The following is a 14,920-nucleotide window of genomic DNA, read 5'->3' as shown; positions in this document are numbered from 1 at the left end:
ATAATGTGCAAATTAGTTATAAAATATAAAATTTAGTTAATTTTAAAAAACAAAGATTTTTTTCTTACGGGGACCCGAATCCCCGAACGGGAATTCTCCAACCCCAACTCCCTAAAATAGGGAAACGGGCGGGACGAAAGTTAAAAATCTCCACGAAAACGGAGACAAGAGTCTATTCCCAACCCCGTTGTCATCCCTAGTTTGATCTAAAACTATTTTTAAACTCTTTTTAGAAGTTTATAAGTATTTTTATAGCTTTTAAAAGTTTTTAAAGTATTTTTGACAGATGGCTTTTGGACAATTTTTTATAACTTAGCCTATTAAAGAAATATCCAAAATATATTCGGAAATTCCGTAGCGACAGATTCCGTGCACTGTAGGTGAGGTTCGCAGCTTCTGACCCTCTCTGATCCCGTAGACCACAAACACCGTTTGCTTACAGCCTCCATGAATGAACCAGAAGAGTAATGCAGGCGCATTTGCTATTGGGGCCGATCCCCATCCCCATTTCTTCTTCCTCCTCTGCCATCGGTTTCTACTCCTCCCTCATCGCCGATTCCCTTCGCCGGACTTACTCCTGCAACCTCATTTCCAAATCAACCATTCCCCTTCCTCGATCCAATTCCATCGTCTGTTCTTGGTCCGCGGCCATTGACGGCGACCGCAACCATTACGAGCTACTCGGTGTCGCTCGTGCTGCTTCCTCCAATGAGATCAAGAAAGCTTTTCGTCTGCTTGCTCGCAAGGTAACTTTGTTTCATTCATTACAAGGATGTTGGGTTTGTTGTATCATAGAGGGGCCATGGTGTTTGATGGAAACTATCATGCTAGATCCTTGATAGCTAGGACATTTCACTGAAGCACCAGATTTTAGAGCCCTTACCCTTGCACTTCGAGTAAATTATGTTGCGTAAAAGAGAGAGCTTCTTTGAAGTTCCATTGAAGAGATCCTCTCCTTTTCTGTTCCTTCGGCCTCTGCTGCTTCCACCAAAGAAAGTCTGGAATATGTCTAATGGATTATGACCATTGACCACCACCACCCCATCCTTCCTTGAGGACATCATGTGAGAGTACTAATGGAAGGTGTATTGGTAATATAAGTAGGATAGTAGTAGGGACATATGGGTAATTAGTTAAAGGTGACTTGATTATAAATAAGGGGAGTTCGGGATCTTAGAGGAATATATCATTTTTTGTTAGTAACTCAAAACTGCAAATTAGTTTTTGAGTTGGTTTAGTCAATTCCTAGTTTCTAGGAAATAGTTGAAGTTATTTTTAGTTGTAGTCAAGTCTAAGTTCATATTCTTGTAGAGTTAGTGGGATTAGTTGCTAACATTGTGAAATCTATTTTTAGATTCAAGATATGTATTTATATGGAGTTTTCTAGAATGAAATTCATCCACTTCCCATTTTTCTCATTTCCCTCTCATTAGTTAGAACAACAATGGTATCAGAGCCCTCAATTCTTAAGGGATCTGTGAGTGACAATCAGTGAAATATCTCCGAGAGAAACTGAGTGATACACCTATGAGAGTTGTTAGGGATGGAATTAGGATCAAACAGTCTTTCTTCATTGGCTCCACCTGTGTTTGATGGTAAAAACTACCAGGCATGGCTATCAGAATGTAAGCCTACATGGAGGGTTGTGATTATTGGGAAGCAATTGAGTAAGACTATGAGATTGCTCCACTTCCTGATAACCCAACAATACATCAGATCAAGACTCACAAGGAGAGGGTCACCAGGAAGGCAAAAGCTCGAGCTTGCCTATATGCAGTTGTGTCTCCCGCCATATCCAACAGAATTATGGCCTTGGAGTCGGCAAAGGAGATGTGGGAGTTCCTCAAAAGTGAGTATGAAGGTGATGAGAGGATTAAAGGCATGGAAGTGTTGAACTTGGTGCGAGAATTTGAGAGAATGCAAATGAAGGATTCTGAGTCCATTAAAGAGCACTCAGATAAGTTGATTGGGATTGCTAACAAGGCAAAAGCATTAGGAACCAATTTATCTGATAATAGATTGGTTCAGAAGATTCTAGTTTTAGTACTTGAGAGATATGAAGCAACCATTGCTTCCTTAGAAAATACTAAAGACCTCTCAAAACTCAAGGTGATAGAAGTGGTTAGTGCTTTGCAAGCACAAAAGCAAAGGAGGTTGATAAGACAAGAAGGAAGCATTGAGGGGGCATTAAAAGCTAGAGTGCAGAAGGGAGAAGGTGGAAGAGAGAAGAAGGGAAGTGGCAGCAATAGCTCAGAGTCTGCTGCAAAAGATGCTGATAGTACATGCAAGAACTGTGGGAAGCAGAATCATCCACATCTCAGATGCTGGAGAAGGCCAGATGTGAAGTGTAGAAGATGTCATTTATTGGGGCACATTGAACGATTCTGTAAGGAAGCAAAAACTCAACAGCAAGGAGGAGCACATATTGTCGTACAATAAGAAGAAGATCAACTCTTTGTGGCTACTTGTTTCTCATCAGTCACCCAATGTGATGGTTGGTTGGTTGATAGTGGGTGTACCAATCACATGACAAGTGACAAAGAGTTGTTTAAGGACCTTGATAAGTCATTCAAGTCAAAGGTGAAAATAGGAAACAGTGAGTATCTAGAAGTAAAGGGGGAAGGGCATAGTGTCAATAGAGAGCTATGCTGGAACCAAGTTGATTACTGAAGTGTTGTTTATCCCTAAAATTGATCAAAACTTGTTAACCATTGGTCAATTAGTACAGAAGGGATTCAAAGTGTTGTTTGAAGAAGGAAAGTGCCTCATTTCTGATTCCAATGGGAATGAGTTGTTCAAAATAAAGATGCGGCACAAGAGCTTCTCGTTGGATCCACTCGAGGAGCAGATAGCTTTCAAGTGTTAAGTAAATGACACTGAGTTATGGCACAAGAGGTTGGGGCATTTTCATCAAAAAAGGTATGCACAAGTTTGAGGAATTGATTTTTCTGAGACTTTTGCACCAGTTGCAAGAATGGACACAATCAGGTTGTTACTGGCTGTGTCAGCCCAGCATGGATGGAAGGTGTATCAGCTAGATGTAAAGTCAGCATTCCTAAATGGAGTGTTAGAAGAAGAGATCTATGTTGAGCAACCAGACGGATTCATCATACCAGGACAAGAGCAGAAGGTTTATTTGTTGAAGAAGGCTCTCTATGGGTTTGAAGCAAGCTCCTAGGGCATGGTATAGAAAGATGGATGATCACTTGCTGAACTTGGGTTTTGTGTGAGTCGTTTTCAAGCTCTTAGGAGCAAGTTGGGTGTTTGCAGTATTTGAGTTAGGAGGAGAATGTTAGTAACTCAAAACTGCAAATTAGTTTTTGAGTTGGTCTAGTCAATTCCTTGTATCTAGGAAATAGTTGAAGTTATTTTTAGTTGTAGTCAATTATTGTGATTTCTTTTCTTGTTAGGTGGTATCATAATAAAATTTAAAAACTTGTTCTTTTTAGGTGGTATCCTAACACACCTTCACCAAATGAACATATCTCACAGTCACATTTCTCTGGATCACCCAGTACCTCATAAGCGTGTGCTAACTGCTTCAAATTTTGGGTGACCACCCTTATCATAGTGGTTATTGATAACGACCTTTCTATAAGTCTTCTGTAGATTGTCTTACAACGTATTCTTCAAGACTCTAAGAATCTCATAGTATTGGGTCTTATTGCTCTTCTTGGGCCTTCCAAACATTTTTGCCTCGCCAATCTAATATAAAAAAAAACCCTTACAAGAGTGAAAAGAGTGATCTTGGAGTGAAAGATTGGCTAGAGTGGTTGATGACTTGAGAGCTAAAAAACCAAAAGTCTTGTTGAGACAATGAGGTGGAGAGAGACTCACAATGTAACTCTAAATGGGGATTATCTTGATTTTTTGTGTCAACTATTGAATTTGGTCGTTTTTTGCTCTATAATTTCTTGGACTAGAGAAGAGTGGTATGAGACCGTCATCTATGAAAGGGTGTGTTGAATCAATTAAGTGCGTCCTGCTTCAATCAGGCGATGCCTTTTTATTGCATCTTGCCTTGAGGTGATTAAAAAGGTTATCGCCTTAGAGGGCGGCTTGCGCTTTGAAAACATTAGTGCTTATTTTCAATTACATACGTGGACTTCGTGCTAATTTAGAAATCAAATCTCAATTTAAAAAATGATTCCAAGTATGTTTAGCAATATATCTATGAACAATGATATAGTAGTAGTTAGCAACTAAATATGTGGTCCAAACTAAATTATTATTAATTAATTTAATAACGTACTTTATAATAATTTTGTATGATATCACAATATTATGTAATTTATAATATATTATGTTATGCAGGTTTAATTTTAACTAAAATAAAGTGAGTTTGTAAAATGAAATAGCATATTTATCAATATTTTCGTTTTAGTGTAATTTTGTATTTTAAACATGGAAAAAAACATTTTGTTTTCAGAATTTCTACTGTCTTGAACATAGAATTCCAAAACAATTTAATAAAGGAAATTCACCAAACAAATACTCTCTAAATTCATTTGATTTAGTGAATTTGAAAACAAGAGACCAATACCAAATTGCATACCAACAAGCTGTGAATCTATTTATACCACGGATGTAATAGACTTTGATGCTTTAAGCAATTTCTCAATCACATTCGTGGTAAGAAAAATAATATAAAATGATGAATTCTTAGAGGAAAACTTATTTTTGGATAGGAATGTTCCAAATTCGTTTTTTTAGGCTTTTTTTTTCTGAAATCTTTAATATAATGGAGAAGCTTGGAGAAAGTGCCCAAACTGGGCTGTCTCCAAGTTGGTGCTTTTGTGTATGACATGAGAAATATTTAGATGCATATTTTGTTTCACTTTTAGTTTACCTCAAAATTCTGGTATTCTATTCTGAACCTCATGAATATAGGGTGAGTGGTTAACCACTTAATAAAAAAAACAACCTTGATGAAACTACTTGACTTGAACAAGATCTGTTCTGTAGGTTGTTCAACTGTTTCCTTGATTTCGTAGAAAACAACCTTGAACAGATGGCTGGACCATACTAGTAAAAGAAGCAGCTGGAGATTGGGTGGGAAAACCTTATTGAAGCTTTATTACGGGAAATTTGTGTTGAATTGCAATTGTTTTTGTAAGTTAGAAAAGAAAATGAGAAGATGACTTGAAAAGGCTAAACTCAATGCTAGCTTTTGGTGTTCTTTTTATAAAATTTTCCTTTTAATGGGGTTTAGTTCCAGCTGGTGCTCTTCTTGTTTTCGTTTTATCTCATGATTTTTAACTTCAATTTTAACGATAGTTCTTGTGCTTACTATCTTGCATCAAGTCTATCTGTGAATTGTTTTAGAGAATTGGACTGCAGGATTTTTCTCTCAATACGTCTCCCTTAATACTATCGGTGCAATAATATTATGTGGTTCATGCTAATGATATCCACTCACTTGATGTTATTTTACTTTGAACTGCAGTATCATCCCGATGTTAGCAAGGATTCACGAGCAGCTGATGCCTTCAAGAGCATACGTCATGCATATGAGGTGAGTGAGTATTCTTTATACTAAAATTTCATTTCATAACGTTTTTGTAAAAAAAATTATTTCATTTCACAATTCACGAATGTTGGTGAAGTCAAAAGCAGGCATGGCCAATTATTATACGGTAGGAGAATATGTTCTTAAGTTGAGAAAACATACTTGTGCTTACTGATTAGTGGTAGTGTTTGGTTTCTTTGGTGTTTATGAGTTAAGTTTCAATAATTTATTGATGTAAGAATGACTTATAATTTCCACTTTCCTTAAATTTTAATGTGTTATACTCACTGACTGGTGGAAGATATTTGTTTTCTCCTACTTCTATTGATGGTAAGTTGCAAGAATTTAATTTCTTGTGGTTCTCCCTTCCTTTGGGATTTTAGTTTTTTGGCTATTGGAAAATTGGATTACATATGGGTCACTATGAACCTGTAAATCACTTTTTGATACCGATAAATTAAGGTCGAAACCAAGGGCTTGTTTGGATTGACTAGAGAAAAAAATGTTTTTCAAAGAAGTCCCTTTTATGTCAACTCTCTTGATAAAAATTGTTCAAAATACACTTTGAAGGTGTTTCAATAGCTATTTTGAGTGGTTGCCTAAAACTTCAATTTTTTCTAAAATGACTTATTTCCAAATTTAAATACTTGAAAAGTTACCAAACACACCCCAAATCTTTTCAGATGGAAACTTTGATTGTCAACCAAAAGATTTGATGTCATGCTTCGGCTTATAACCAGAAACCTGACCATCCGCTCCATGTCTTTCTGAACAGGTATTAGCCAATGAAGTGACGAGAGCTCAGTATGACCGAGCATTGAAACTTCAAGAAAGTACCAACAGGCGATATAGAGGAAAGTGGTATTATACTCCTGATTTTGAAGAAAGATCAAGAACCTATAGATGGGCTGAACTGAAGCAAAAGATACAGTATGAAAGATATAATAAATATTATAGATTTCGAGAGGATTCTTCTCACATTGATGAAGATGAGGAGGAAGGAAGCAGCAGCCAACTTAGAAGCCCCTTCCTAGAAGTACTGAAATCGACATTTCTGTCTTTATTTTTACTACAAATGTTCGGCTCCCGATTGTCCCTCACCTTTAGCAGCCTGGTGGCATTGCTCGACAGGAAGTTGGATTCAGGATATAAGATCGGCTACGTTATTGCATGGCTTTTGGGTGGAAGGGCAGGTGTTTTACTAGCTATATGCCTCTCATTTGCAAGCTGGGTGTGTGGGAAAAGTAGCAGCAGTGTAGTTGCTGTTGTGGTAGTGGCTATGTGGGTGGGAACAAATCTTGCAAGATATGCGCCACTTCCTCAAGGGGCTGTTCTTACTCTTTTGTATATGTCCATCAAACTTCAAGTTGATTTGAACTGAAGTTGAAACTTGTACTGGCAAGCAGAGAAGGTGTGTATATGGCTGTTTTATATGCTTCATGTTTGAACATTGCTCGTAAAAGTGGCAATGGTAGGTGCAAGATTAGTTCACATGGAGTTTGTTTCAAATTATGTGGAAGTGTTTGACCAATTTTAGATATTTATGTGTATAGCAACCATCTTTGAGATGTGTAAATTTTAGTGATGTATAAAAAAAAAGTTGGTATTGGTGTTATCACTGTTCTTGTTTGCTTCATCTTGTTATTTGTTTATAGTTGGAAGAGAAGCTTTGAGTTGGAAATCAGTTGCCTGAAAGTTGCAACTGCAATTGGTTGCTTTCTTTTTTATTAGTTTTGATCAGGTGGGGATGTGCCCCCTCAACTTGAAGATGTTTTTATATTAGTAATTTCTTCACATAATGTAACAAAATCGGCTTCTAGTATAATGACACGAGAAATCCCAGGCCCCCTACCGAGGCAATGGACCAAAACCATGGCAATTAAGTGCAATGGGCAGATTTTTGGTGGACCAAAACGCAGCTATGGCAATTCTCATCCCAAATTTGAAATTTTCCATTGACTAGAATCTTGGGCCATTTGATCCGCTCAATGAAGTTATTATGTTGAAGGTAATAAATTTGTATTTGGGATATAGAAAAGATAGGAGTTTTTCGATAAATGTAAAAAGTAAAGAAAGAAGAGAAAGTAACTTCTCTAAAAGAGAAAAATGAGTTCCATGAAAAGAGAAGATAACAAATATTGAATTTACACTCACATTCATATATTGTTGTGAAAAGTTGTTGAATTTGCATATGTATATTTATAATTTTTTTGGTTCCTTAATCAAGGAAAGGCCCTCCCCATTAATATCACATTTGGTAACCAAAACATCAATTCTAAATGCACAATAGTCATCGATTAACAACCTATTTTAAACATCATTAAACATATGTTTAAGATTGATTTGAAAGGGTTAATATCATTTTTGTTATTTTCAAAATCACTCTGAAAGATAAATTTAATCATTGAAAAACCAATTTTGATGGCATAAAAATTGAGTTTAAAAATCTAGAATCAAATATTAGATTATATTTGGGTGATTAAAGACACATTTAGAAGTGCTTTTGAATAGGATAAAAATGATTTTAATAATTTCAAAAGCACTCCCTAACATACACTAAAAGTGTCAAAATTGATGCTAACTTTTGCAAACCTCTTTCTTGATTGCATGAAAATGCCGTACTTTCCCCTCTTGTATTGTCAAAGTATTGCTATATGAGAGTATCATAATTCATAAACAAGAAACGTAAAGGTAAACAATTTAGGACTCTTTTGGATTGACTTAAGAAAAAAAAATTCAAAAGACTCATATTTATCTAAACTTTTTTAATAAAAAAATGATTAAAATACACTTGAAAAGCTATTTTGAATAGTTGTCAAATTCCCATTTCTTTCAAAATGACTTATTTTTTAAATTAAACACTTAAAAATGTAATCCAAACACACGCTAAAACTCTTAAAACTCTTTCACGGAAAAAGTACATTTGACATACGAAAATTTAGTATGAATTGCCAAACAAACCTTTTTTGCCTTCAAATATTCTTCATAAATTGAGAAATATATTATTTTTTGGCTAAATTGGAGTAGAGTAAGCTGGTATTTTCATTATATAATGGTATTTTGGCTAGTTTGACATTATTTATTGATATAACAAGTATTAATTGAGGAACTTCCATTGATATGGAGGAATTCTCAGGAAGGTATTCTCAAGGTGATTTTGGTGGGAAAATTTGCTTACGGTGAGTGTTTGCTTAGTTTTATGCGTTGATATGTGGATAAATGCATATGTAAGTGCCAAATGCATGCTTATGATGTTATGTTGTTGCCATGATATTGCTTGTGAAATTGCTATGGAAACTGAGATTATACCCAGATTACATAAGTTAGCATGCTTAATAAAAGGTGTTTGGCGGGAAAATATAGCCGTCCTTGGTCGGTGGGAAATAATAGTCGATGACGACCGACGGAAAATATAGTCAAGTTACCTAAGCATGACTAGCGAGAAAGGAATTGTCGATGTGTACATTGACGGAAAAAGTGGGTTATAGGAAAGTTTCCATAACAAGTTGTTATGATTGATAATATATCCATGATATGAACATGCCAAGTAGAGCATGGAACTGGAGGATGATAATTGAATGAATGTACACATGATCATATATAGATTATGTGATTGATTTCCCAAAAATATGTTTTGCAAAGTGATTATTATTCTAAAAGAACCACTCACTAGGCTTAGTAGCTCACACTCTTCCAAATGTTTTCTTATATCCCCCCCCCCTCCCCTTCAGGTAGCAAAGCGGAGCATTCAAGAAGGAGTCTACTAACCACCAACACACCAGGACTTGGTAAATTCTCAGGGCACGGCTCGGATCATGTAATAAAGAATATAGAAAATTGAACTATGTGTATGAAAGTTAGGTAGATTATTGTAAACATGTTAAAATATTTAATAGATAAGAGGGGAAATGTTAAATTTAAATGTTGTCTTGGAATACTACTAGTGTACCCTCACGCTCTCTTCCAGGTCTTAGGGGCTAAGGCTAAGGAGGGGTGTGACAGGGCGTCTTATACAAAGGAGTTTGTATAAGACTAGACCACAAAGTGTTTTAGTCTCATTATATAACGTCGTTCATGACAGAGACTTCACTTCACTAGTATGACCATAGGTAACATGACCTCAATTCTGAGTAAGTTGGGAACTTCTGCCTTTGAGGACAGTCCTTTAATTTGCATAGGTGCGACCAGATTGCCGACTCAAACCTACCACTTTGGGGATTCTTTTGATTTGGGAGTTGGGAACTCAGCTACACAAAATGGAATTCACTCCTTCCCTGAAGCAGGGGTAAGTAGATAGATTTCTCGCTTAAGAGTTGATTCTGGGGCTTGAACGATGTGGCGCCATACACCTTCTCATGGCCTGAGAGGTGTCCACACATAGTAGGACTATGTTGTATTGTTCATTAGAGGGATCAGTGGTACTTAAGGAGTTAGATGTAACTACAGGGGCAAAACGGTAAATTGGCCTAGTTGTACTTACGAGCATCTATGAAGGGTTATCGTACTGTTGACTGGTTATATCTGATAGACACAGAAATATATTTGTGGTGAGAATAGTGCAGCTATCGGTCTTAGTGTCTGGCAATTAACGAATGGTGGATCTCGTGGCTAAAAAGTTTAGTCAGCTATTCACGTACCGTTGGAGCTTCAAGCTACATGTTCATAAGGTCCTCTTGGTAGCTCAATGGATTCAAATTGAGAATCGATTTTTTGGTCAATTTGAAGTGTTCAACTTGACAAGAGGGAGTTTGATTATATATGATATGATTAAACTAGTCGATTATATATGATATAGTTGACATGATGTATGAGATACATTAATTGGAAGAAAATGATATAAGTAAGATTTATATCTAGTGGAGGAAGAGAAAATTACTATGGTTTATATGTTACATATGATGTGATATTAAAACTATAGGTTATAAATATAATATGATTATATTTATTTATAATTAAACAATTATGAGATAATTATTGGTGGTTTTCTTCATAACCGTATGTAAAAATGGGAGGTTGCATTCAGTATTCATAACTGAAGGATAAAATGAAGATAGTTTTCATTTTGCAAATAGATCGGACAATTTCTTCACGATTTGTACACTGCCTATCGTTTAGCTAACAAGAGCATACACGATAGCTAAAGTTTTCCTAAACAATCGTGTACATGCTCAGTCGACCTAAACGATCGTATAGTTTTTACTACATGATCGTGCGCGAGATCGAGTTTTCCTAAACGATCAGTCCCGAATTATTAAACGATCGTGCACCTGTTTCTAAACGATCAAGCACTCGTCTATACGATAGACACAAAATCTCTCCCACTTGTTTGGTCGTTGAATACGATCGTAGTTTCCTCTTCCCCTCTACTAAATCCAATAGAGCCCACACCTCCTAGATTCTCATTCCGAGAATACCGAGGTTACTGAGTGGTGGTGTCCTTCTTGTTGCATGTTCATATAGAAGACCGTTCGATGGTGAGCGATAGCAAGATTTGGTGGACGATTACCTTGGCATGCATAGTGACAACGAGAGTTGCTGGTCTTGACGAGAGCGAGAGATAAAGAGAAAAAGAATTCTTCAAAAGGTATGTCTCTCATTCCTTGGAATTTAAGTTATTAAAAGCATGTCGTAATTTGTTTGTAGATGCATAATTTATTGTATATTTGTAAATGCGGTATTTCTATCACAATGAATTTGGAACGATCTTGTTTCCTCTCATCGATACTCTTTGATAAGAGTTCCTTCATCCCTAACCCTCAGCCCAAAGACCCAAGCTATTATGTAGTAAGAACCTTTGAATCTAAGAAATTAACATCTTTCTATACGATTTAATTCAACCCTGAGAAAAAGACTAGAATTAGATTACTCTTGATTGAAGATCTAGAAGCAAGATTGGGAAATCTTGCTCTAGATTGAGTCACTCCATAATCAACTTGATCAAGGTTAGATTGAATGACTCACATGCATTCTATCACAAGAATTGCAAAATTCTAAGGGAAAAGTCTCAAATATGAGATCTCAAATTTCATTCATAAAAATCATAATTTGATTATAAATGGATGGGGAAAAGGCTTTATATAGTCTTGTAGAGATTCTAATACAATTAATGTAAAGTAGCAAAAGTCAACATAAAACATTAAAGACTTCTCCCTCTTCCATCCACCATCTTTCAACCACCATCTTTAATGTAACATCATTAATGGCAACATCCATCTTTCCAATCACCATATTTAATTCAACTCTATTAATTGCAGCCTTCATCTTTTCTACCACCATCTTCCATGCATCTCTATAATTACCAAGATATAAATTTAACACTTAAAAGTTAGAAATTAATTAAAGACAACAAATAACTCTAAAATTAAAATGCTAGAAATTAATTAAAATCAACTAAAGTTTATTAATGCTTCTCATAGGTCCCGATCCATATCATCTTCCCCTCTTCGAAAGAATTCGTCCTCGAATTTGAAAGTATCTTCTACATCGAATGGACGAAATTCAGCGATATTGAAAAAGTAATTCACATCTCCCTCGCCTTGTAGAGTAATCTTGTAGGCATTGGATTTCATATGCAAGTCATCAATGGAACTTCACTTGGGTTTCTTCGGGAAACAACAACGATCCTTCCAAATCTGTTTCCACGCCCAATTCCTCACTTTGAACACCTTGCTTGTTGCCATAGTTGAATTGTGAAGCAAATTTGGAGTTGTGTCTCTCAATAAATGATTTAGCTTTGAAGTCTATATGTTGTACTTCATTGTTGACATTCGAAACAATCTTCAAATCAAGCATCTTTATAAGTGTTTTGGCTTCCTTTAAGAACTCAAAAGAAACACTAGAAAAACATGGCTTGAGCTCACCTGTTAGAAAACAAGTTTTTTTGTATAGAAGAATAAAAATATTTTGTTTTGAAAACAAAATAGATTTAACCTCACTAGTACTATCAAATAAGCTCACATTTTTTTACTTTTCTCTCATTTTTCTCTCTAGGCCATAAACTAACCTCGTGCTTTTCTTTTCTCACATGATTCTTTTTCAATCAATCTACATGCTTTTGTTTTTGGCCTTTTATGTCTTTTTCTCTAACTCAACACATCAACATAAACTTCAATATTAGGTGTTACAATACAATTAGCTAATTTTTCACAAGGTATGTCATCTTGAATTTTATTACTCTCTACCACAACAATGGGCATACTTTCAGTAGATGAACTAACCTTTTTCAAATTTGATTCAATTCTTGAGTCAATTTAGATAGGTAATAACCGCTTGATGTAACTTAACCAAACTATTGCGAAAAATCTTCCAAAAAATTTCATTGCTATTATACCTCTCATGGCAATTTCTTCCTTGACGAAACATACTCTTAAATGAAAAGGAATAGATCTCAAAACACTCCATTCACGGATTGTTCGCTCAAGAATACTCACATACATAAAAGGTAAGCTATTTGGAAAAGTGGCTAAATTATGTATTGGGTAAGCTTATGTGGAATAAGCAATTTTTGAAATAAAGAGCTATTCAATATAAGCCAGACAAGATAATTATGAAAATGAGCCCAAAAAGAATAAGAAAATAATAAGACTCAAACAAATAAGGAAAAATACAAAGCAGTTTTTGAATAACTAAAACTGATACACAAATAGAATTGCAAATAAAAGGGTATTACGTAATGAATTTGACAAAATACTCTTCTTAACAATTCCAGATACACGGCTGATCTAAAACTTTATTGATGGATTCAGAGTCAATTCCGGCCGCTTACATTGAGAAAGAAAATGGAAGATGAGAAGAAAGGTCAACAGTTTTAGATTTGAATTAGTTTTCAGCATTTAATGACAATAAGTTGTAAAGACATGTAAATGAACATGCAATTGACCTAGAGAATGACAGAAAATAAAAAAATTAATGTTATAACTCAATTATGCCAAATTGGTTCAAATATTCAAGATTAAACACACAATTTGCATGATAATTGCAAGTACAAAATTCTGGATTTTTTTCTCTTGTTTTTTTTTTCACTTTTTTCTGCTTTTTTCTTCCTTTTTTTTTTAACTTTCTTTTTCAAATATCTAAATTTGATCAAGAAGATTGAAATAAGATAAAAGGATGAAGAAACCAACGAACTAAATGGATAGAAATGGAAATGTGAATAAAAATGCAAAAACAACAAAGAAAGATAGAATTAATTCTAGAGTAGGCCACAAAGATGCAACCTAGGCTCTGATACCAAATGATAAGGCAACTCTAACCCTCATCCCAAAGACCCAAGCTATTATGTAGCAAGAATCTTTGAATCTAAGAAATTAACACCTCCCTATATGGTTTAGTTCAACCCCGAGCAAAGGTTAGAATTAGATTATCTCTTGATCGAAAATCTAGAAGCAAGATTGGAAAATCTTGTTCTAGATTGAGTCAAACTACAATCAAGTTGATCAAGGTTAGATTGAATGACTCACATGCATTCTATCACAAGGATTGAATGGCTCGAATGCATTCTATCACAAGAATTGCAAAATTCTAAGGGAAAAGTCTCAAATATGAGATCTCAAATTGGGAAAATTAAAAGGATATTGTCCTTTTAGAAACTATTTAGGAAAATATTGTTGTTTTCAAACTATTTGTAAAAATATTTTTTTTCTTTTTAAATAAGTCGAGGGCTGAAAATTCGACCTACATAGGTCGAATTTTGAACCCTCGACCTTGCCCTTCCTAACATTATTATTGAGTCTGTTTAATTATCATTCCAGAGACCTTCCTCTATCAAACGATCGTATTTCTAAATTTTCATAAGATCCCCCTGGAATTCTTTCCAAAGCTTGTTGAATAATTTGTACGGATTCTGTCATCTCAGCAAGTCTAACTAAATAACGAGCTAATGAATCTTCTTCTTTTTGCCACTGAACTTTTCAATCAAATACGAGAGCGAGATTATGAGAGAGAGCGAAAGTTTGAGAGAACGTGAGCGAGATTTTGAGCGTGAGCGAGAGCGAGAGCGAAATAGAGAGCGAGAATACCGTACAAATTTCCCTTTTTTCCTTTTTAATTATTACACATTCCACCTTCTTCTTTCTAATTTTTTTTTAGTTTTCCATTTTATAAAAATAATTTCTAAAAATATTTGATTATTTTATTTAAACTCTAAAAAGAATAAATTAAAAAAATAATAACTCATAAAAATAAAAAAAAATGTAAATTAAATATCTCATTTATATAAAAAAAAAATTACAAAAATCAATGTGTCCCACAAGGCAGACGTCGTCGATTTCGAACTGGTTGTCGTCGTCGACTTCGAACTTGAGGTTACTCGGGTTCTTCTTGATGTTGCTCTGATAACTCTGCAGGCGCTTCATAATATAAATATTCATTATGCTCTCCACGACCCCGACCATGTCCATGCACGTATGAAGA

The 14,920-nt window shown here is 35.1% G+C and overlaps 1 protein-coding gene across 1 annotated transcript; it reads left to right on the top strand.

The window, feature by feature from the left end:
- The first annotated feature begins 342 nt into the window (after nt 1–342).
- LOC120091928 lies at nt 343–7,139 on the top strand. The gene is made up of 3 exons (XM_039050097.1): nt 343–746; nt 5,447–5,515; nt 6,285–7,139. Exons 1-3 carry the CDS (start codon nt 468–470, stop codon nt 6,888–6,890), a joined length of 954 nt encoding a protein of 317 aa, XP_038906025.1. The 5' UTR covers nt 343–467; the 3' UTR covers nt 6,891–7,139.
- Nucleotides 7,140–14,920: the final 7,781 nt, after the last annotated feature.

The sequence above is a fragment of the Benincasa hispida genome, chromosome 11 (assembly GCF_009727055.1).
Source record: "Benincasa hispida cultivar B227 chromosome 11, ASM972705v1, whole genome shotgun sequence".
In the NCBI taxonomy this organism is placed as follows: Eukaryota; Viridiplantae; Streptophyta; class Magnoliopsida; order Cucurbitales; family Cucurbitaceae; genus Benincasa; species Benincasa hispida.
Note: the sequence above shows the minus strand (reverse complement) of the source record. Positions and strands in the feature narration are given on the sequence as shown.

What these genes read in the sequence shown, in the direction of transcription:
- LOC120091928 (XM_039050097.1), top strand. Translation starts at nt 468, where the DNA reads ATGCAGGCGCATTTGCTATTGGGGCCGATCCCCATCCCCATTTCTTCT. An exon ending in TTCGTCTGCTTGCTCGCAAG is followed by an intron (nt 747 to 5,446) that starts GTAACTTTGTTT and finishes TTTGAACTGCAG; the next exon opens with TATCATCCCGATGTTAGCAA. An exon ending in GCATACGTCATGCATATGAG is followed by an intron (nt 5,516 to 6,284) that starts GTGAGTGAGTAT and finishes CTTTCTGAACAG; the next exon opens with GTATTAGCCAATGAAGTGAC.